This window comes from Prionailurus bengalensis, chromosome D3, assembly GCF_016509475.1.
Source record: "Prionailurus bengalensis isolate Pbe53 chromosome D3, Fcat_Pben_1.1_paternal_pri, whole genome shotgun sequence".
NCBI classification, from domain to species: Eukaryota; Metazoa; Chordata; class Mammalia; order Carnivora; family Felidae; genus Prionailurus; species Prionailurus bengalensis.
The window spans coordinates 14,205,652-14,227,610 of NC_057356.1; the positions used below are offsets into that span (position 1 = coordinate 14,205,652).

The window sequence follows — 21,959 nt, forward strand, 5'->3', positions numbered from 1 at the left end:
CCGTGCGCGAGTGTGATGCAGTCTTGAGCTCGTGAGCTGCAGCTGTTCTGAGCGTGGGCGCAGGCTGAGTGCAGGGCTGGGAGGGATCAGTGTGTTTGCGTGTGTGAGTACTAAGTATAGATTGGGTACTGCGTGGGTATTATGGGATGTGCTCTGTGCAGGGGTTGTTCTGGGCACACGTGAGTTGGGTGTACCCCGTGGGGGATGCGGGGGGCTCACCGTGTGTTGACAGCTGGGTACGTACTGGGGCGTGAGGGGAGTGTTGGAGCACATGGCATGTGACGGGGACGTGGGGGACAGTGTGTGTTAGAGGTGTTTCTGGGGGTGTGTTTTCGGAGTAGAGGAGGTGTATGTGTTTACGGAGTGCAGTGGGGAGACTGTAACTGGGCTGCCGAAGGCACAGAACTGGCGGCAGGAAGGAATCACAATGAACACCTCTGGAAGCTTAGCAGGGGCCCCTACCCACCCCCTCACTTGAGGGGCCACCTCTCTCCTAACCCTGAGACCCCAAGAGGCTGCTGACCCTGCAGACAGAGCCAACCCACTTCCGGGAGGGGCTCTTGGCCAGAGGGAGTCTGAGAGGCTGCAAGAACAAAAGGGGGAGAGAAGGGTGGGTCACAAAGTGCCCTCTGCTTTCCTATCAACCAATCATTTACGGCCCAGCCGGCCCCGGGAACATCTGCCGGGAACTTGGCATTTTGGGGAGATCCGGGTGGAACAAGGCAGCTGGAGTCCCTCCTCACCCAACAAACCAGGCAGCCTTCCTCTGCCTGCATCAAGGCGTGATTACAGTCACTGGGCGATTAAATTACTTCTTCCTGTGAAGTGTTAGTGGCCGTCACTCCACGCACTTTTAAGCAGATCGCAAGCAGCTACCGACGCCGTATTTCGCGGGCGCTCCCCGACTGCCAGTTAATAACCCGGAGTTCGTCTTGCACACATTGTGGAATTGGCTTATGTGCAGCAGAGGAACGACCCGGAGCTGGAAGTCAGCACCACCTCCCTGGCAAACTGCTGCCCCCTTGATTTCACGGATGTACCACCTGGGTCTTTAACAAAGTCCGTAACATGGGGCAGGAAGGGCGCAGCAGTTAGGGAGGAGGCAGAGGAACGACCAAATGGGCAAAAGTGTGAGTTGGGAAACCGGTCGGATCGAAATTAGGTCTCCAGCATGCCCTACGCCTGGGCCATCGGCCGAAGAAGTTAAGTCAAGGAAGGTGGTTTCACTGCGGCTGCACAAACAATACCCCACCGAGAAAGAGAGTGTGTGTCCCAAGGACGCCAAAGGTGCCACGTACAGAGACATTCACTGCAGTGCTGTTTACAACAGTGAACTATGGGAAGATAGGAGATCCGGCAAGAGGGAAATGGTTAAGGCCATTGTTCTATATCGATAATAGTATTTTACAGCCATGGAGACCAAGGTCAATGAAGAGTCTGAGATCACATGAAAAATGCAATGCTATAGCTTTTTTAAGGGATAACAAAGCAGGCTGGAAAGGGCATATATCATGAGTCACAAGTATATAAAAACACGAGAGACAGAGCACACATCAAAATTCTAAGGGTGATATGATTATGAGTGATTAGTTTCCCTGTTTGTTTGTTTTTTTTTTACAGAACAGTCCACATTTCCCAAAATTAGTTTGTATTATTTTTATAATGGTATAAACCAGGGGCCAGAAAACTTGGTCTGTAAAGGGCCAGAGAGTAAATCTTTTAGACTTTGCAGGCTGTATGGTCTCTGTTGGGAACGATTCAACTCTGCTGTAGTCTGAGAGCCACCAGAGATAGTATGTCGTAAACGAATGGGCATGGTTGTGTTGCGATAAAACTTTATTTATATATTTTTTTAATGTTTATTTATTTATGAGAGAGAGAGAGAGAGAGACAGAGTGTGAGTGAGGGAGGGGCAGAGAGAGAGGGAGACACAGAATCTGAAGCGGCTCCAGGCTCCGAGCTGTCAGCACAGAGCCCGACGCGGGGCTCAAATTCACCATGAGATCATGACCTGAGCCGAAGACAGACACTCAACCGACTGAGCCACCCAATAAAACCTTATTTATAAAAACAAGGGGCAAACAGGATTTGTCCCATAGACTGTAGTTTGCTGATCCCTGGTATCAGCCTAAATTATTCTTTTTAAAGGGAGGGACAATGACGTAGAATGACAGTTCTTTCATTAAGTTCTAGCTATTACCGAAAGTTAGCTTTCTGATCATAGAAAAGTCTGGGGACCCTGAGGAAACGGTCCAGCCCCTGGAAATCACACTTGACAAGCAGGGTCAGGACACAAAGCACAGACGACCTGTTGGGCCTAGGCTGAGGGAGGCTGTCATCCTCTCCCTCTCCTTGAGTCATTCCCCGTGTCTCTCTCTCCCTCCGTATCCCGCCCCATCAATTCCAGGACCAGGAAGACAGAAGACAGTGACCCTGAGCAGACTGAAGACCCAGGACAGGAGAAGGAGATCTCTGTTCCACTTACATTGGATTCGAGGTCACCGGATGCAGGATGACCTGGGGCGCCCGGGTCGGCGTCTCTGGCACTGGCACTACATCTGAGAGGCAGACGTGAGAGTCAGAAATCCAACATGGAGTCCACAGTCTCCCCCCAAAGACCTCATTGCTGGGAGATGGGGCAGCTAGTAACTTCTCACCAGATCATGGTGCCCCTGGGGCTGGCCAGTCCCCTCTGCCCCTTCCTCAATCACTTATGCTTTTCCTGCTCAGAAGCGCCAGGGTTCTAAGATGACATCCTGAACCGAATGCCCCACTCTTGACTAGGGGGCTGCCAGAACCCCAGGCCTCTGACCCGAAGCATCCACTGGTCACCTCCGAATCACCCCCCAACTCCTGAGTTCTCTTTGGGATGGTGAGGCCACTTGGTTTCACGTCTCCCAGTGCCCAACTCACCTCTGACCACCTCTCCCCTGCCACGTGGGCTCTGGACCCCTCCTTACCCTGGCCTGTCCTTCCATTGCAGACCACCTCCTCAGGCCTTGCCCTTGAGCCTTGGGATCTCCTTGGTACCACTGTGCCCTTGGGGCCTCCCAGTCTTTCCTTTTCCACCTCTACGTCCCACCATTATCCTGGGGTCTAGTGGTCCCACCGCCATCCTCTTTGAGCTTGCCCATCCCAACAACCTTCGCCTTCATCCATTCCAGCAACCCACGCACCTCGGCAGGCTCGTTCAGAAGGGCCTGAGCGTGCACGGACTCACCTGGGAAGATGAACTGCTGTTTGTACTTGTAGTAGTGGGACGCTGGCAAAAGAAGGAAAATACCAACGTGAGCACTGCCCCGAGCTGTCCCTGCAAGTAACAGATTGGGTTCCCACAGCCACCACATGGGTTCCCTGCCCACCCTCGAGGGATTCCAGATTCCTGCAGACCTTCTGAATGACAAGGGGCTGAGAGCATGTATAAAGGAAGCAGAGCTCTGGACATCCAAGCCAACCCTCCCACGGGCAGCTCCCGGAGAACAGAGAGTCACCCAGAGCACAATCCCATTTTTTGTTAACTGCACAGGGACACATACACACAGAGAAAAGTCTGTGAAACCATAATCTAAAATAGTCATTTTTTCCCCTCTTTGATTACAGACGCTTTCAAAAAATCCTTTAGGACACAATGAGATATCATCTCACGCCTGTTAAGATGTCTACTATCAAAACAGAAAAGAGAAGTGTGGTGAGGGGAAGGAGAAAGGGGAAAGAGTGGGGTGCTGTGGGTAGGAATGCAAACTGGCACAGCCACTGGGGAAAACAGCATGGGGGTGCCGCAAAAAAAAAAAATAGCACTACCACGTGATCCAGCTTCTGGGAATATATCCGAAGGAAACGAAATCACTATTCCTGGAACGATAATCTGCACCCCCCCGTGTTCACTGCAGCATTATTTACAAGAGCCAAGACATGGAAGCAACTCAAGGGTCCACTGATGGGTGAACGGATAAAGCAAATGGTACACGTACACGTACACACACACACACACACACACACACTACATGTACACATGTACATACAATGGAATGCTATTCAGTCTTAAAAAAAAAGAAGGAAATCCTGCCATTTGCAACATGGATGGACCTCGAGGGCACCATGCTAAGTGAATTAAGTCAGACAGAGAAAGATACTGTATGAGATCACGTTAACACATGGAATTTGAAAAAAAAAATTCATAGAAACAACCAGATGGGTTAGGGAACAGGCTGAAGCTGGTCAAAAGGTACAGACTTCCAATCAGAAGACAAATGAAGTCCTGGCGAGGTAACGCACATCATAGTGACTACAGTTCACAATTACTGTTCTGTATCTTTGAAAGTTGCTGAGAGTAGATCTTAAAAGTTCTCATCACAAGGAGGAAAATTTGTAACTGTGTGTGGTGTTGGGTAGAAACTTGGACTGTGGTGATCATTTCCCAGCACACATACATATCAAGTCATTACCTTGTGCGCCTTAAGCATATACAATGTTATATGTCAATTCCATCTCAACAAAATTGGGAAACTATGCATTTCCTGTGTTTTTCAAATTTTCTACATTGAGCATTGTATTAGTTTTCCTGTTGCTGCTGTAACAAATTACGACACACTTGGTGGCTTAAAATAGCACATTTATCTTCTTATAGTTCTGGAGGTCGGAGGTGCTGGAATAAGTCATAAGGGGCTAAAAGCAAGGTGTCGCCAGGGCTGGTTCTTTCCAGAAGCTCCAGAGGAGAATCCATGCCTTGCCTCTTCCAGCTGTTAGAGCCTGCCTGCACTTCTTGGCTCTGAGCCCACGACTCTAGTCTCTGCTCCCCTTGTCCTGACATCACCACCTACCGTCTCTGACCTTCTTGTCTCCCTCTTATAAGGACCCTTGTGGTTACATTTAGGATCCATCTGGATAATCCAGGGTAATCTTCCCACCTCAGGATCCATAACTTAATCATCCCTGCAAAGTCAAGTCACCTATAAAGTCACAGATCCACAGATTCTGGGGTTAGAGCGTGGTGAGTTTGGGGGTACCATTATTCTGCCTACCACAAGCATGGGTTAATTTCTGTATTTAGGGAAAAAAGAAATTTCCTCAACTTCACTGCTGATTCACCCACAATTCATTTTACTCCTAGTCCCGGTTCCGGACATCCCCGAGGTTCCTAATGTTACCCCTTACTCCTGTGGGGTGGAGGGCCTGGAGCAGGGGTGGGGGACAAGGGTATCGTGGGCAGTGGAGAGGCCACACTGAGCAGGAATGGGGTCAGATAGGAGTCCAAACTGGTGAACGTGCTTCCAGAAGCAATTTTATTACCCGCAGGGACAGGACTCACCAAGCTGACTCACCAAGCATTACTGCAGTGGTTCAGAGGCTGGGGCCAGGGGTCGACAAGCCATGGCCCAGGGGCCAAATCTGGACCATCACCTGCTTCTGTCCATAAAGTTTTATTGGAACACAGTCACATTCATTCATTTGCATGCTGTCTCTGGCTGCCGACATGCTATGACGTCAGAGCTGAATATTTGCAACAACAGAGACTATATGGCCCACAAAATCTAAAATATTACCATCTGGCCCGTGATAGAAAAACTTTGTTGACTTCCGGTTTAAAGCAAAGATGAGCTGGACAGCAGGAGTAGGAGGCTGATCCTGTAGGGCTGAATCCTCACTCTTCCTTTGGCTGTTTGTAAAAGCTTGGGCAGCTCTCTCCGAGTCTCAGTTTCCACGGGATAATCACAGTCTTTCCCTCGCAGGGCTGAGATCATCATTCCATGAGATAAGAGTGCATAGTGGTGCTGAATAAGCATTCGCTGCAGCGAATAAGCCAATATCTTTCTAAGCTCTCTTAATAAACAGACAAGAATGATTTATAATTAAGAGAAAGTCGGTTTCAAAGAGCGAAGTCATTAGCCGCCCCCGAGGCTGGAACTGATTTATTAACTGCCCAGGACAGAGAGAGGGGCCTGGTACCAGTGGGTGCACAACTCGTGTTTATTGACTTAATCAACTCTCTCCTAGCACAGCAATCCCCAAATATCCCAGATAGTTGGAATCCAAACGGATGCATTTCCTGATTCTGGAAAATGAGGTGCCCAGGGTGAGAAGCAACTCAGTCAAGGTCACAGAGCAAAGCTTTAAAACAAAACCAACCTCCAGGATTTCAAGGACCTTTCTTTCTTCTGTTAGATAACTTAGGTTTTGTTTTTTGTTTTTTCATCGCACGCAGTCAACAAGACGCTAAAATTCAAAAAGAGAAAACTACCCAGGGTTCTCAAGAAGCTTAGCTGATCTCTTCCCTCCCCAGCGGGGACGGGGGATTCGGTGTCTGCAGCAAAGGATAGCCAGCAGTGACATTCTTTTATGGAGCGCCAGCTGGGCGAGGGACAGCAAAAACCGCTCTGACAAGGGACAGGGGTCAGGCAAAGGGACACTGGCGAAGGTCTCCACGCACAGAGCCAGCCCCCTCCCTCCTCAACCCCTCCGTGTGCCAGAGAACAGCTCGTTCCTGATGATGAATCTGAGAACAGGGGCTGTGGCAGGCCGAGTGAGGCCGCTCTGCCCAAGACGTCCACATCCTAATCCCTGGAGACTGTGACTACATCCGCTTCCATGACAGGGGTCCTTCCAAGAGGGAGGCAGACGGGTCAGAGTTAGAGAGTCAGAGATGCGATCACGGAAACAGAGGTGGGAGTGCGGTGGAGCCGTGTGCAAAGGAACGCAGGCAGCCGCTGGAGGCTCAGGAAAGGCAAGGAAGTGGATTCCTCCCTAGCACCTCAGGAGCAACCAGCCCTGTGGACACCAGTGAAACGGATTTTGGACTTGGGACCTCCATCACTGTAAGATAGTACTTCTGGGCTGTTTTTTCTTTTTAATATATGAAATTTATTGTCAAATTGTTTTCCATACAACACCCAGTGCTCATCCCAAAAGATACTTCTGGGCTCTTTTAAGTCACTAAGCTTGTGATGATTTGTTACAGCAGCCATTGGAAACTCAAACAGGGCATGTCTGGTGTGCATACGGCTCTATACCTAGTGCCTTGTATACCACGGGTACATAGTAGATGTTCAATAAACACGTCTTATGATGGATGCAGTCTGAGGGCCAGAAAACGACTTGAAGAGAAAAATCTGCAGCCTTGGGCAGTGCATGAATTTCAAGTCATTCACTCGCTCATTCATTCATTCATTCATTCGAAAAAACCCCATTTAATTAGTGCCTTAAGCTGTAGGCAATGTGTTGGCCTTCAGGTGTCGAAGCGTGAATGAAGCGGACATGTTTCCCAGTCTCACGAAGCTGATAATTCTGATTGTCACAGAGGACACGGACACTAAATAAGTTAATAAACGAACAAAATCATGGTAGGGAAGGAGCACTGTGGAGTATAAAGACGGAATCAGGGCAGAGTGAAGGGAGGAAGCACACCCATAAGCCACCTGCCATGTCAAACATGGCCCCAGAATTCAGAAGCAAGTGGCGGAGAACAAGGAGGTCAATCATAAATCCTACCAAGCCTGTGCCTGACGCGCTTCGTTTTCCAACTAAAAACCCTTCTTCCGTATGTCCTGAGGTCAACATGTGAGCCAGATGCCTGTTAACCCCATAGACCCTTCTGGAAAAGAATGTTCTAGGTATCAGTCAATGCTGAGAACGTTATGATGCCTAGGTATTAGCCAGAATAGTCTTCAAAAACCCAACATTTGGCAGGGAACCATAACCACAGCTGCCTTTCCCATCAACAAGAGGCTTGTAGTCAAGGGTGTGACGGGTGACTAGGACCTTGTGTGAACAAGACAGGCACTTGTCACTCTGAGGGAATTTTGCTAAAACCTCCTAAGTCAAGGGAGAAGGTCTGGCTGCTCTTCTGGAAGGTCCCATTTTGTTTTCCACTTCAATATTGCATTTTGTGATTATTGTTCAATTATAAAACGGGTGCGTTCCTTGGTACTCTATACACTGTAGCAATGCATAAAATAAAATTTTTCTTCTTAGAAACAGCTGCCAGGAAGTTCTTGCAGGCTTTTTTGTGCATATACAAATAGACAAGTATATATACACATGCGTATAAACATACGACTATATATAATTATTTTAGAATAAATAGGATTTTATTATACCAACTGCTTTGCAAATCACTTGTTTTCCCATTTACAACACATTGTGGACACCTTGCATGTCAGGATATCCACAAAGAACCACCCCATTCTTTTTAAGGGTGGCTGAATATTTGGTTATGTAGATATATTACAGTGTATTCAACCATTCCTCTCTTGATTGTATTTAACCATTCCCCACTTGGGTTGAGTCCAAAGTTTTCACTATCGCAATGAAATCCTTATGCACAGATCCCCGTACCCTATGCGAGCATATCTGTATATAAAGTCTTAGAAGTCATATCACCGGTCCACGGAACGTACCTATAAAACTTTGATAGACAATGTGAAATTACCTCCTTAAAAAGGATTAATTCGATCCCTGCTCTGAATGCCAGGGTATGGGAGGATTTCATCTTGATTTCCACAATTCGGATTACGCCCCTATTAATTAGCAGTGATGATGAGAAACGCCAGAAATGGTAGCCATGGCAATTTGTTATTCTTATGTTTATGTAATAATGGAGCCAGCTGGCATGTGTCAAGACCTTCAGCGAGACACTCGCTCTGCTCAACTTGGTACATGTATGATGAGGTGTGGTCCTTCCACGATTCTATGGAGTAGATGCCTTTATCATTATCCCCATTTAACAGATGAGGAAACAGAGGCACAGAGAGGTAACTGGTTTGCTCCAGCACGACGCCGAGATTGAGCAGTAGAGCTGGGATTTCAACCCAAGCAGCCCAGCTCCAGAGCTCATACTCCTAACTGCTGTTCTAAAGTGCCTGCCCTCGGAGGACCCCTCAGCCCACACCCCAAATGACGTCACCGTCATGAGATGCTCTGGAGTAGGTGCGGGTCGCTGGCAGGCTAGCAGCAAACGGGCAAGGACCCGTCCTCGGGGACCCTGCCCCAAAGAGTGAGGGAGCTAAGGGAAACAGTGATCACCCTGGGTTAGCCAGGTCTCTCACCAGCAGAGTCCTCTAGGGACAGAAAGAGCTGTGGCACTCTGACATACAGGTCTCCCCTCAGAGGTCCCCTCCCAGCCCCTGGCCCATAAGGAAGCAGGGCAGCAGTTTCCAGGGAAATTCCCTGAAGTCAGTGTCTGGGAATGGGATGGAGCAGGGGTAAGAAAGCGCCCAGACCCGCTTCCCCCCAGGTTTGGGGCGGAGGGAGGGTCATGGAGTGTCAAAGCGCCCTTCTTGCATTTGCCCCCTTCCAGTGAAGCAGAAATGGACCATCCTGCAGGTGGCAGGGGGAGCACCCAGTCTGTGGACACAGCAGGCGGTTTTTGCCTAACTGACTCTGGGAGGCACTTGCTGGAATGATTCCAGCTGGTGACTCACATTATGGTCCTTGGTGGCTGCCCAGTGAGTGAGTGGTCCTCACACCAGACAGATACAAGACTTCCTCAGGCTTGAACGTAACCAAAAAATCCCAATCTTGCAAGACTTCAAAATGTGCCCTCCTCCTATGGACTTAGCCCAGATCAAAACAGTGCGGGTAGGTGACAGCTTGTCCTTCAACGGGTAGTTGTATCTGGGTTTGGCCAGGTGTGGGTTTGGGCCTTCATCTGCCTACTGGTCATTCCGTCATAGCTGATGAGGCTTGGAAGTGTGACCCGTGACCGCAGGACCGGGGATTTTTCCCTCTGCATGAAACCTGCAGGCTTAGGTGGAAATCAGTCCCTAGATCAGCACTGTCCAGTGGAACTTTCAGCGATGATAAAAATGTTCTATGTTTGCACTGTCCAATATGGCAGCCACCGGCCACCAGTGGCTAATGGGTAATTAAAATGTGGCTACCGTGGCTGAGGAATTAAAATTTTAACTATATTTAATTTTAATTCATTTCAATTTAAACGGCCACAGGTGGCTAGAGAGTACCAGAGGGAACAACGCCGTTCTAGACTCTGGTTCCACGGCCAAGTCAGACCTCATCCCACCGGCCTCCTTCCTGACATCAGCTGTGGTGCTGCAAATATGGCTGAGCTAGAAAATCCTTAGGGCCCTAGAAGAGGAAGTGGGCTGGGCAGGACCTCAGAAGAGGTAGGAAGACTCTTAGGTCTGGCCCACCTGAGCAGAGAAAGATCTCTTTCTTAAGTCGAATGACAAAGGAGGCCAAGAAGCCAAAACATCTCATGAGTGGCTTCTCCAGCATCTCATAGCCCAGTGCACAGTCTCAGATCCACAGCTAGGTACTCTGGAATTTATGAGCTGGGAGAACCTTCTGGATCCTCTCATCTATCTCATCCTCTGAGATCAGATAAAGTAGTATGTGGTGACTGACCTGAACATAGTAAGACTCACCCGCATCTCTTCAACCCATCGCCTTTAAGCGTGGACCGGCTGGACACGGCTCTGGTTCGAACCCATCCTCCCCCACCCGCGGCCCCCGCGACTCCCCAAGTGCAAAGGTACCTGGCAGGTTGAAGTTCTTCTGCCTTGTGCACTGTGGGGAAGGGTGCAGGGGAGAAGGCGGCGTGGCACTGGGAGGGAGGGGGGGTGCTGGCGAGGAGGGCGTGGAGGACGTCGTGGATGAGGGGTTGCTGCTCGAGTCCGGCTGGTAAGGGACAGGGATGTGGTCCTGCGGAAAGAAAACAGGGCAGGGGACAGGGGCAGGCAGAGATGCAGAGGCACGTGAGTGAGAGTGAGCAAGCAGGAAGGAACCCCACCCCGGCATCCTTAGTCCCCCCCCCCCTTTCCTCAGCCACCAGAACCTTCTAAAGTCCCACCTGCTTCATCATCCCCACCTGCAAGCTGGGTTGCATCCAGCTGTGGAAGGAACAGTTTCTGGCATCAATTTCCTGTCCGCTGTTTGGACTCCGGACTGAAAGGTTACCACATAATGAAAGCCACGGAGGCGACAGCCAAGCTCCCTGTGCCTTTTTGATTTTGGAAAGTCCCACGCCGAGGTGCCCAGAGTGCTCTTTCCATCCCAACACCTCTTCTCCCAAGTGTTTATTAAAGAATCGACAGCCTGGCCGCTCCAGAGAGAACGCGAAAGCATCTTCCCTCACGTGTCAGGCAGAGCCGGCGCGGCCTCTGCTGGGCCCCGAACCTGCTCTAAGCAAACCCGAAGACGGAACCCCCGCGTGCACCCTCAGAAGGGCCCTGGCGGCGGTGGGATCAGGAGCAGGGTAGTGGCTTGAATGGTGTCCCTCAAAAGACCTGCCCCCTGGGAAACTCAGAACGTGAGCCTATCTGGAAAAAAGGTCTTTGCAGATGTCATTAAGGTACAGATCTCAAGAGGAGATCATTCTGGATTCAGGTGGGTCCTGAATCCCATTCCAGGTGCCCTTATAAGAAGTGGAAAATGAGAGACACACACAGAGGAAAAGACCCCATGAAGACAGAGATAGAGACTGGACTGTCGCATCTATAAGCCAAGGAACACTTAGGATTGCCAGAGCCACCAGAGGTTAGGGAAGAGGCATGGAATGGATCCTCGCTCAGAGCCTCCAAAAGGAACCAATCCCACACTAACACCTTGATTTCAGACTTCCGGCCTCCAGAACTGCGAGGGGGGAAAAAGGTCTGTTGTTTAAGCTGCCCAGTTTGTGGTCATTTGTTCAGGCAGCCCCAGGAAACTAAAACCAGCAGGAGCCCGAGTCAGGCAAACCCAGATTCAAATCCCATAGCCACCCCTTCCCCATACATTCTGGACAAAACGCTTAACCTCTCCATCCCTCGGTTTTGCCTCCTGTAAAGTGGGAATAATGCCAGCACACCTCGACATCATATAAAAGGGATTCCTGCCTCTCAATCCCAGCATCGCTGGAACTTGAATCTGTCCACTCACGAGACAGTGGTCACTTGGTCCCTCTATCACTCCGAGGTCCATCACTCTGACTGGTTCCGGGTGCCTGGGGATGGTTTTGTAGGACCTGGTTATTTTACAACAGGTACGTTTACCTGCCAAACTCCAGAGTCAGTGTGAGAAACACCAACCAGCACAGGAGGGCAAGAAGGGGGGCAGGAAACGGGCATTCTCCATCAGATGCCCAACGGGTGCCTATGCTGTGATGTCACCCTCCCAGAGCCCACTCACTCCCCCTGCCTCCAAGTACGTGACTTCACTTCTGGGAATTTCAGTCTCTCCTTGTCCCTCACACGGGCTAAGAACACCCACCTGCTGGGTCCGCTGTGAAGTTTCAATGAGGTTATGAATGTACCTACACCCCTCCCACTGGGCTGAGGCACTTTGTTGTCAACCAATGGTTGTGATTATGTTGACGACATAATTTGCAATTGAGCTTTCTATTTGGGATAACTGTGGATTCACATGCAGTTTCTTTAAAGTTTATTTATTGGGGGTGGGTGGGTAGAGAGAGAATCCCAAGCCACCTCTGCATTGTCAGCACAGAGCCCAACGTGGGGCTCGATCTCATGAACCGTGAGATCATGACCTGAGCCAAAACCAAGAGTTGGACGCTTGACTGAGCCACTCAGGTGCCCCCATACGCAGTTTTAAGAAGTAGTAGAGATCTGGGGTGCCTGGGTGGCTCAGTCAGTTGAGCGTCCAACTTCAGTTCAGGTGATGATCTTGAGGTTTGTGAGTTTGAGTCCCGCATCAGGCTCTGTGCTGACAGCTCAGAGCCTGGAACCTGCTTTGGATTCTGTGTCTCCCTCTTTCTGCCTCTCCCCCACTTGCATTCTGTCTCCCTCAAAAATAAATAAATTGTTTTTCAAAAAAAGAAGTAACGGAGATCTCATGCAGGCTTCACCAGCTTTCTCTGATGTTTGCATCTTGCAAAATGATAGCACGATATCACAACACAGATGGCGAGTGGATACAGTCCACATACAAAACATTTCCACCACCCCAGGGACCCCTCATGTTGTGCTTTTATAGCCACCCCACTTCCTTCTCTGTCTCCTCACATGCCTCCCTCCCATCTTTAACCCATGGCACCACTAATCTGTTCCCCATTTCTATAATTTTGTCATTTCAAGAATGCTCTGTGCATGGAATCATCCAGTATGGAACCTTTTTGGATTGGTGCTTTTTTTTCACCACTCAGAAAAACTATCTGGAGATGCATCCAAGTTGTTGAATATATCAATAGTTTGTTCCTTTTGATGGCTGAGTAGTATTTCATCACATGGATGTACCACAGTGTGTGTGACCATTCGCCCATTGAAGGACAGCTGGGTTGTTTCCCCTCCGTGGCTACTGTGGATAAAGCTTCTATGAACATTCAGGTATAGGTTTTGTCTGAACAAATGTTTATTTTTCTGGGATAAATGCCCAGGAGTGCAATTTCTTGACAGCACATTAACTGCTATGCTTAGTTTCAGTTTTGTATTTTTGTATTTTTATATTTTAATGTTTATGTATTTCTGAGAGAGAGACAGAGAGTGAGTGGGGGGAGAGGCAGAGAAGAGGAGACGCAGAATCCAAAACAGGCTCCAGGCTCCGAGCTGTCAGCACAGAACCCGACAGGAGGCTTGAACTCATGAACTGCGAGATCATGACCTGAGCCGAAGTTGACTGCCCAACTGACTAAGCCACCCAGGCACCCCAGTCACGTTTAGTTTTTAAAGAAGATGCGAAAACCATTCTCCAGAATGGGTACACTACTTTACACCAACAATGTATGAGTGACTGATTTTCTCTGCATCCTAGCCAATGTTTGGTATTGTCACTATTTTTTATTTTAGCCATTCTGATAGTACAGTGACATTTCACAGTAGTTTTAATTTGCATTTTAATGGCTAATGATATTGAACATCTTTTCATGTGTTTACTTGCCATCTGTATATCCTCTTTGATCTTGATTACTGTTAACTATATAATAAGCTTTGAATTTGGGCAGACTGATTCCTCCCACGTTATTCTTTTTCAAAGAAAAAGAATAGTTATTCAAGTTTCCTTTGCCTTTTCATATAACATTTAGAATAATTTTGTCTTCATCTACAAAAAAAATATTTTGCTGGGATTTTGATAGGAATTGGGCATCAATGTTGAGGAGAACTGACATCCTAACTATGTTGCATCTTCCAATCCATGAACATGGTATGCGTATCAGCTTCTGAATCAGAAACACAGGAACAGGGGTTTATGTCTTTTGCCCATTTTGAGAAGTTTTTGCCCATTATTTCTTGGGAGAATTTTTTCAGCTCTGCCCTCTTTATTCTTTCCTTCAGCACTCTGATGACACCAATGTTGGACCTTTTATTATTGTCCCAAGGGTCCCCGAGGCCCTACTCATTTTTTTTTTTTAGTCAATTGTCTTTCTGTTATCGAGACTGTGTAATTTATACTGTTGTATCTTCAAGCTCACATATTCTTTCCTCTGTCCCTCCATTCTGTCACCGAGTCTCCCCACTGAGTTTTTACTTTTAATTATTGCATTTCCTAGTTATATGTTCTGAAATTTTCATATGGTTCCTCTTTATACCTTCTATTCATTTGCTGAGACTTTATTTCTTTGCAGTGATTTCCTACTTTTTTCGTGTGTTTCAAGAGTATTTGTAATTGCTTGCTGAAATAGTTTTATGACTGCTCTAACAATCTCTGTCAGATAATTCTGAAATCTCACTTGTCTCAGTGTTGGCATCTATGGGTTGTCTTTTTTCATTCAGTTTGAGATCTTTCTGGCTCTTGGTGTGACAAGTGATTTTTCACTGAAGCCTGGACATCTGGGTATTAAGTTGTGAGACTCTGGGTCTTACTTAAACCTTTGGCTTTAGCTGGCTTCCCGTGACCCTGCCCTAGCAGGGAAGAGGGCGTGTGCTGTCTTGTTATTCCCAGGTAGGGCCAGATGCCTAGGCCCTCTGCCTCTGTCGGCACCTGAGGACAGGAGGGGCTCCTAATTGTTGCTGGGTGGGGTGGGAATTCCAGCCCCTTCATAGGCCTCCACTGATACGCACTTTCTGGGAGAGGTACTATTTCTACTAAGAGGTACTATTACCATTCCCCATGTAGCCTTCACGGACACCAAGCACAACAGAGTAGCCTCATTATTTGGGTGGTGGTAAAAGTTCTGACTCTCCACTAGGCTTCCACTGACCCTACCTCGTCAGGTAGGGGTGCTACATTATTGCTGGATGAGGGGGCTCACAGTCCCCAACACCAACCAGGCCACTTCACATCTTCAAGGCTTGGGACTTGCTGTTATTTTGACTTGGAATATCTGTCCATCCCTAGTCTGCCTAGAAGACACAGTGCACAGCTCCCCTCCTCTGGGAAGTTCCCCTGACCCCCTGCTCCACCAGGTCAAGCACATCGTTCGCTCCTGGTGCTGGCTCTTCCCACTCACTCGGCTTCAGCTGTTGCTTCTACCCAGTCGCTTCTCAGCCTACTTGTCTGTTTTGCCCTCTGGGCTGGGAGCTCCCTATTCCCAGCCACGGTGTGGTCCTTAAATAGACGGGTGCTAGATGAAGGGAAACAAGAAAGAAATGAAGGGAGGGAGACTTGGAGGGATGGAGAGAAGGAGAGAGGGAGGGAAATGTATATCTCTTCCTACTAGATGGTGTCTTATTCATCTTGGAATCTGCAGAACTTAGCACAGAAACAAAAACATAAGAGGTAGTGATAAGTGTTATACGAATGAGTGAATTAACAGAAAAGAAGGAGGATTGGAATGAGGAATTGCATTCATGGAGCAAGGAATCATCTCTACCTCCTTGAGGGAAGAATTTAGGTCTTTCTCATCTCTGTAGCTCAGGGCTGATGTGAATAAACAGAATCATTTCAAGAGACAGCTGCATATGGTGCCCACATTCCTTGGCCAGATTGCTACAACAGGAGGGGAAATTCCTTCTTTGGGTCAGACCGAGCTCTATGGCCCAATGGGACCAGCAATGGGAGGTTGCATTCCATCGAGGGAAACTCAAACTCAAATCAGATCATTCCAGGAAGGGGCTAGTGGCATAATTCCTCTTTCAGAGCACAGCTAAGATACAGAAACATCCTTCAGAGACCTCCCAGTCCAAATCCTTATTCCGTAGATGGGGACACTGGGACTTGGAGAGGGGGAGTGACTTACTGGTGTCATTCAGAGAGTTAGTGGCCTGGGTCCTGACCCCCAGCCCAGCAGCAGAAGCACAAGGTTGCCCCAAGTCACAAGAAACTCACATCTGACTCTGGGAATTGAACAAAAGTATGCTTATCTCCCATGTTCCCATTCCATTCCACCCAGTTGAGCACTGATCTGGACATGGTGGTGATGGTAACTGCCTCTCTCATGGACTTTTCCTAAGGAAACTGTCCCTACCCTCCAACCCAATAGACTGTGGTGAACAGACAGTCCTAAACAACCACACTTGTCTTGTGACCTCCACGGCCCACCCCCAACACAGGACCACAGGTCCAAACAAGATGGCAGCTGGCCCATGACCATGATATGGAATGAAAAGATGAGCTGGCCGACAGCATCAGGCGCACAGGCAGAGACGAGATGAGGTTCAAAGAGAACAGAAGAGCCACGACAGGTCAGAAAACAAAGAAGCCAAGGTTATGAGAAATACATGGAGGCAGAAGCAATGACATGGAGAAGAGGGGAAGGTAGAGGACGAGACCAGTCAGCAGTAACAGACTGGAGCAGACCCAAGAAGAGCAGCTGAGTCACAATCATGATGGAAGAACAGGACAGTGATCCACGGTCCTGCTGCAGGTCCATGGAGCTGGCCCTAGTGCAAGGCCAACTGGAAAGGGCAAGCCGGCATGCAGCCATTTCGAATAGCGTCACTACAGCAGGCGCATCTTCAGCCTTGGACACCACTGCAGATGGGGTTCTGATGCCTTGACCTGGAGGGACAAGGGCTATAGCCTGGTCCCCCAAGGAGCTGGCAGATACTGCCGTTTCTTCTTCTCCTCTGCCTCCTCCCCCTCCTCCCTCTTCCTCTTTCTGCCTCCTCTTCCTCCTTCCGTTCCTCTTTCCCCATCAAGCCATTCCATGCCCTGACCATCCAGGGTCAGACTAAATCCTTGACGCCTATCACTGCATCTACTCCTTTCCACAATCCTAGTCATAGCTGCTATTGTGCTGCCCCTTTAATGGGGGAGGAGGGGAAGGAACCAAGGTAGAGAGAGCTTGCTATGACCACACAGTCAGTGAAGGAATGAAGTTCGAAGGCTGGGCCTTCTGACTCCAAAATGCACACTCTAACTAACCATTATGTCGGGAGAAAAAGCCGGGCTTTTGTGAACTTGGATTGACTGAGCCAGACAGGAGAGGAGACAGAGCAATGAAAAGGAAGCCTTCAGACCAAATTGGCTCAGAAATCTATTGCACTAACCACATCATTGCCTGACAAAAAGAATCTGTGTGAAGCCAGTGAGAAGAGAAAGAGAGGAAAAAATAACCCGGCCCTGTGATAGATCCTGTCCACCTTCAAGTCAAAGCTGCTTTCTAAATAGAGGTTAATTTATTTCTCTTATCAAATTCTCCTGCTGGCAGACAAGCAGAACAATGTCACAGTCACTGATCTAGCTGACCCGTGTTTCTGTCCCATCTGATCAAGAGGCTCAGTATGCTGGCAAAGCCAGAGAGGAAGGTCTCGAGATGCTCTGAGCAGCTCGCCCTCTAAGATGTCACAAAGAAAAGGATGGGTTCTCTAGACATGCACGGTTACTTCTTAGGAACCGTACCATTTGAGCCTCCTAAGCACCCCCAGAGGTGGGGATCCCTTCTTCTAGAGACCTATACGTATCTTATGCAAATAACAAAGAAAAAGTGGACCCGACCGAAGATCTGGATTGGAAACCCAAGATTTAAGCTGGAAACAGTATCTAGAATTTTCTGGATGCTTAACATGTTCCATGAACCGTACTAGATGCTTGTATGTGGATTACTTCATTTCATCCCCAAGACAACTCTCTGAGGCTGGTGCTCTTATTATAGCCACTGTGGACATTTTAAAACGTGGCCTCAAATTCCTTGGACTCCTCCTATCGGCAGGTGGTTTCTATGCCTCTTCCCCTTGAATCTGAGCAGGAACGCAACAGCCCCCGTCAGTATGACAGAGCAGAACTGATACTACCGATCCTTGGCTAGTGACAAGTCAAGACAATGCACCAAGGTAATGCTAAGTTACAAAAGCCCAGGCAACTTCTGCCTTGTTGCTCAGTTGCTCGTCAAGCCCTGAGCTGCCAGGTGAGAAGCCCGACCACCCTGAAGCCGCCATATCGTGAGGAAGCCCAAACCATAAGGCAAGTCCGCATGTAGATGCTTCCGCTGGGTCTCCGCTGAACCCAGTCTCTGATGCACCACAGGCAGACACTAGACAGGTGATTGATTACGACTCTAGCTCAGAGGCTGGCATGCTTTTTCTTAACATGGCCAAATAGCAAATATTTTAGGCTTTGTGAGCCATGTGGTCCCCATTGGAACCACTCAATTCTCAATCATAGTGTGAAAGCAGCCGTGGACAATATGGGTGTGGCTCATGCCAATATAACTTTATTCACAAAAACAGGTGCAGGTGCTGGGCTGGTTTGGCCTGTGAGCCATAGTGTGCCAATCTCTGCTCTAGAAGATTCCAGCCCCTAGCTGTGTAAGTTTTCCCAGTTCAGTCCCCACAGTTTCCACGAACATAATTAAAAGGCCGTCGTGCTCCACTAAGTTTGAGGGGCTTTGCTGTGCAGCAGTAGATAACTGGAACGTACCCATTTCATATACAGGAAAACTGAGGCCAAGAGAAATTAGTGGCCTGCCCTGAGGCTCACCGCTAGTAAGTGGGAGAAGCCAGGGCTGACTGCAAGGTTCGCCTGCCTTCAGAGGCCAAGCTCTCAACTGCTTAGATGACACCACAAGGAGCCAGATGGTGAATGGCTGAGAGCTAGTAGTAAAAACAGTGGGTGATAGTGTGTGAGAGAAAGAACATATGGGCTTTGGTGGGGAGACGTACAAGGGGAGGTCAGAGACGGAGCGAGGGACCAAATTAGGCACGGTCTTGCAGGCTGCAGAAGGAGCTTGATTTGTTTTCTCAATGCAGTAAAGAGCCACTGGGTGGTTTTGAGGCAGAGGGGGACAGGATTCAAATTGCATTCATTAGGAATCACTCTGGCTGCTGTCTGGAGGATGGACTGGGGAGAAGCAATACTCTCTCCAGCCTTATGCAGAGAAGCGAGACAGAGCCTTGCCAGTGAGAGGTCACCGAGCCATCGTGACGCTCATCTGGGTCCTGAACACAGGTGGTGACTTCCCACACGCTTGGATTGATTTGCACTTTACCCACCTTCATCACGGTGCACAGAAGCACTGGGGAGTTTGAGAAATCACCTGTTGGCACATGCAGGCTTTGCCTCCCACCATAAGGCTGCAAGTGTCCCTGGGAAGGTTCTGGTGCAGTCCAACCAACAGACCAAACACATGGAAATCACGCTGGAAATTTCCATGCCACAGTGGACAGGTGCATAGAGAGGCTGACCATCTGAGGACCAGCCAGAAGTCAATCAAACTGGCTGAGGCTCAGAGCTTGCCTCCCCTCCCCCCGCCCCCCACATATCCATCTATCTAGTCTCTAGCAGGAGCTCAAAAAACAGTCTTCCGTCCCTCGGTGGTCCGATTCAACAGATATGTCAACCCAGCCATCTGCAGGGTTAATCCCGGCAGGTTGGCAAAACATCTCACAGAACAAAGGGAGCCGGGTCTGGATCACTCAGGAACCCTGCTTAGACTCTCCGGCAATCCCTACTGCTCCCTCCTCGACACATTCATTCATTCTCATTTCCGTGTGCCCTCTCTCTAAATTAGACAGATCTCTGGCACACTCACTCTCCACGGAGGGCTGGATGCCCCCTAAGCTTTCCTTACATAAACCACATGGAACGAGGAGAGCCCAGGTGGGCTGGGAGGTGAAGGTTTCCAGAGCAATTCGCTCAAGCCCCTCTCCCCGCCCCTCCCAGACAGCGGCAGCCCCAGCAGACCCCGACCCAGCAGGACCCCGCCCTCACCTTGCTGATCTTGTTGGTTTTGGGGAGCGTCTGGCTGATGTGCAGGTCCGAATACCGGGGTGGCTTTCGTAGAGGGTTGTTGATGTCACACGGGACGGACTCTGTCCGGACCAACCTTGCTGGATCCGTAGGGGTAAAAACAGCAATTTGGGAGTTTAAGTACCGCTTCGTGTTAAACCGTTCTGCCAGGAAAGCCTAGCTCAGACCCCATCTCGAAGGCCTGCCCCCAGGATGGGAAGGGAATCCTCCAAAAACGATAGTTGTCAGGTCATGGCATTAAGATCGGGTGTCCTCTGTGCTTTCTAGAATGTTTATGGTGTTAAGAAATGACTTGACAACTGTACATCTTGATAATGAAGCCGAAGCTATCCATTTGTTTTCGATACCATAATTGTTTCACGTGGGCATCATTTCAGAATTGACCCTCCTTTGAAATACAAGAGGTTCCTGATTCCTTAAGATCTACAATCAGTGGATAAGCTCAGAATGACCACCCGTCCTTGCCTCCATCTAACCTTTGTGTCGGGATCCTCTTTCGTCATTTGTGGGATTTCTCAGGCCCGGGCAGCCTGCTGCGTGTCAAAACACATTTGTCCTAAACAAGGCCACAGGGATCCCTGAAAGGAAGGCTTAGTATCTGCAGACCTCCCCTCAATGTCCTCCCTGAAGCTGCACAAAAAGCTGGGCACACAGCTGATGCTAAATAAATCCAAACGATGTCATCCAAGCTTCTCTTCCCGTCACCCCTCTCATATTATCACTTCTTATAGGGACCACAGGGAGGGGCAAATTGAGGAGCTCAATTTCAAATCTGATGCCTGGCAGTGTGACTTGTTAGCTGTTTTGTGTTGCGGGGGGAGGGGGGGGCAGTGTTGGTGGAGAAGTTAAAGCTTTGGACTGACCCAGGAATTTAATTTTTCTGCTTAGCCTGAGCTGCCATCTCCATGGAAACCAACTATATTTTAAACTTCCTACCAACAAGGGTGGGGGATGGGGGGAAAGCAAGAAGCTGGAGGACTTCTGGCAAGTTCCACTGGCTTTGCATGTACGGGCACCTGCTGCCTCTGAGCAAAGGGGGCACGGCCATGAAGGCAGCACGTAGGGAGCCTTTCTTCAGGTGTCGGCTTCTGGAAGCGGGTCACCTTGCAGCAGGCTGGTTCTGGTCTCCGCATGGGAGTTGGACTCCGGCAAAGACCACTAGGAGGTGGTTTCCCCATTGAAGCTGACCCAAGCAAGACAAGGGGTCAAGAGCTGTGAGAATTCAGCTTTAAAAAATAGCCTCACTGAGCATATACAGTTGTGCAAGGAACAGATGGTTCTTAATTAAGGATGGGTGGGAAGGGGCAGGAGGGCTGAAGACTTTTCCTTCCCATGCAATTTCCTCCCCTCGTGGAGGTAAACAATGCAAAGATCATCGAAAACCAACGGCCCAATGGCTTTGGAACACATCCCAAGGCTTTCGGCAGCAATTTGCTTCCTTCTTTGAGTTTCCCTTGGGCTCATTCTAAATCGGGGCAGATTCCCTGGAGCGTGCATTGACCAAGGCCAGGGGAGCTGGGAGGGGCATAGCAGGGACAAGGAGGGACTCCGTCTCACATCAGCGGGTTGTGTACCTCAACATCGGCTCCAAGGCTCTAGCCAACCTATAGATGGGAGGGTGGGAGGGCAGGGAATTGGCCAGCAAGAATTTTAAAACTGTAATAAGTCGCTAATATCTGAAAATAATACAACTATTTGGGCTTTTCTTTGAAACATGAGAAAAATTCAGGTCCACATTGTTTCTATCATTGCTGGAGTGGCTGTCCTCTCTAGATGGTTCCTGGGCTCCCCTTCCACTTTGCATGGCCCCACCTGGCCACCTTCTCTTATTTAGGATCCTGGTTTGGCCCTGGAAGGTACCTGAGTTTGCAACTTGTACCCTAGAGTCTTGCCTCTTAAGGGGCAGAGGAACTGCCCACAGATTCAGTTAAAAATGCAGATTTTGA

The 21,959-nt window shown here is 49.0% G+C and overlaps 1 protein-coding gene across 1 annotated transcript in view; it reads right to left on the bottom strand.

The window, feature by feature from the left end:
- KSR2 (kinase suppressor of ras 2) overlaps window positions 1-21,959 on the bottom strand; it is a 423,945-nt gene that overhangs the window by 63,157 nt on the left and 338,829 nt on the right. The window contains 4 exon segments of the mRNA XM_043557708.1: window positions 2,486-2,558; window positions 3,221-3,262; window positions 10,491-10,656; window positions 19,975-20,099. Coding sequence (XP_043413643.1) covers window positions 2,486-2,558; window positions 3,221-3,262; window positions 10,491-10,656; window positions 19,975-20,099 — 406 coding nt within the window.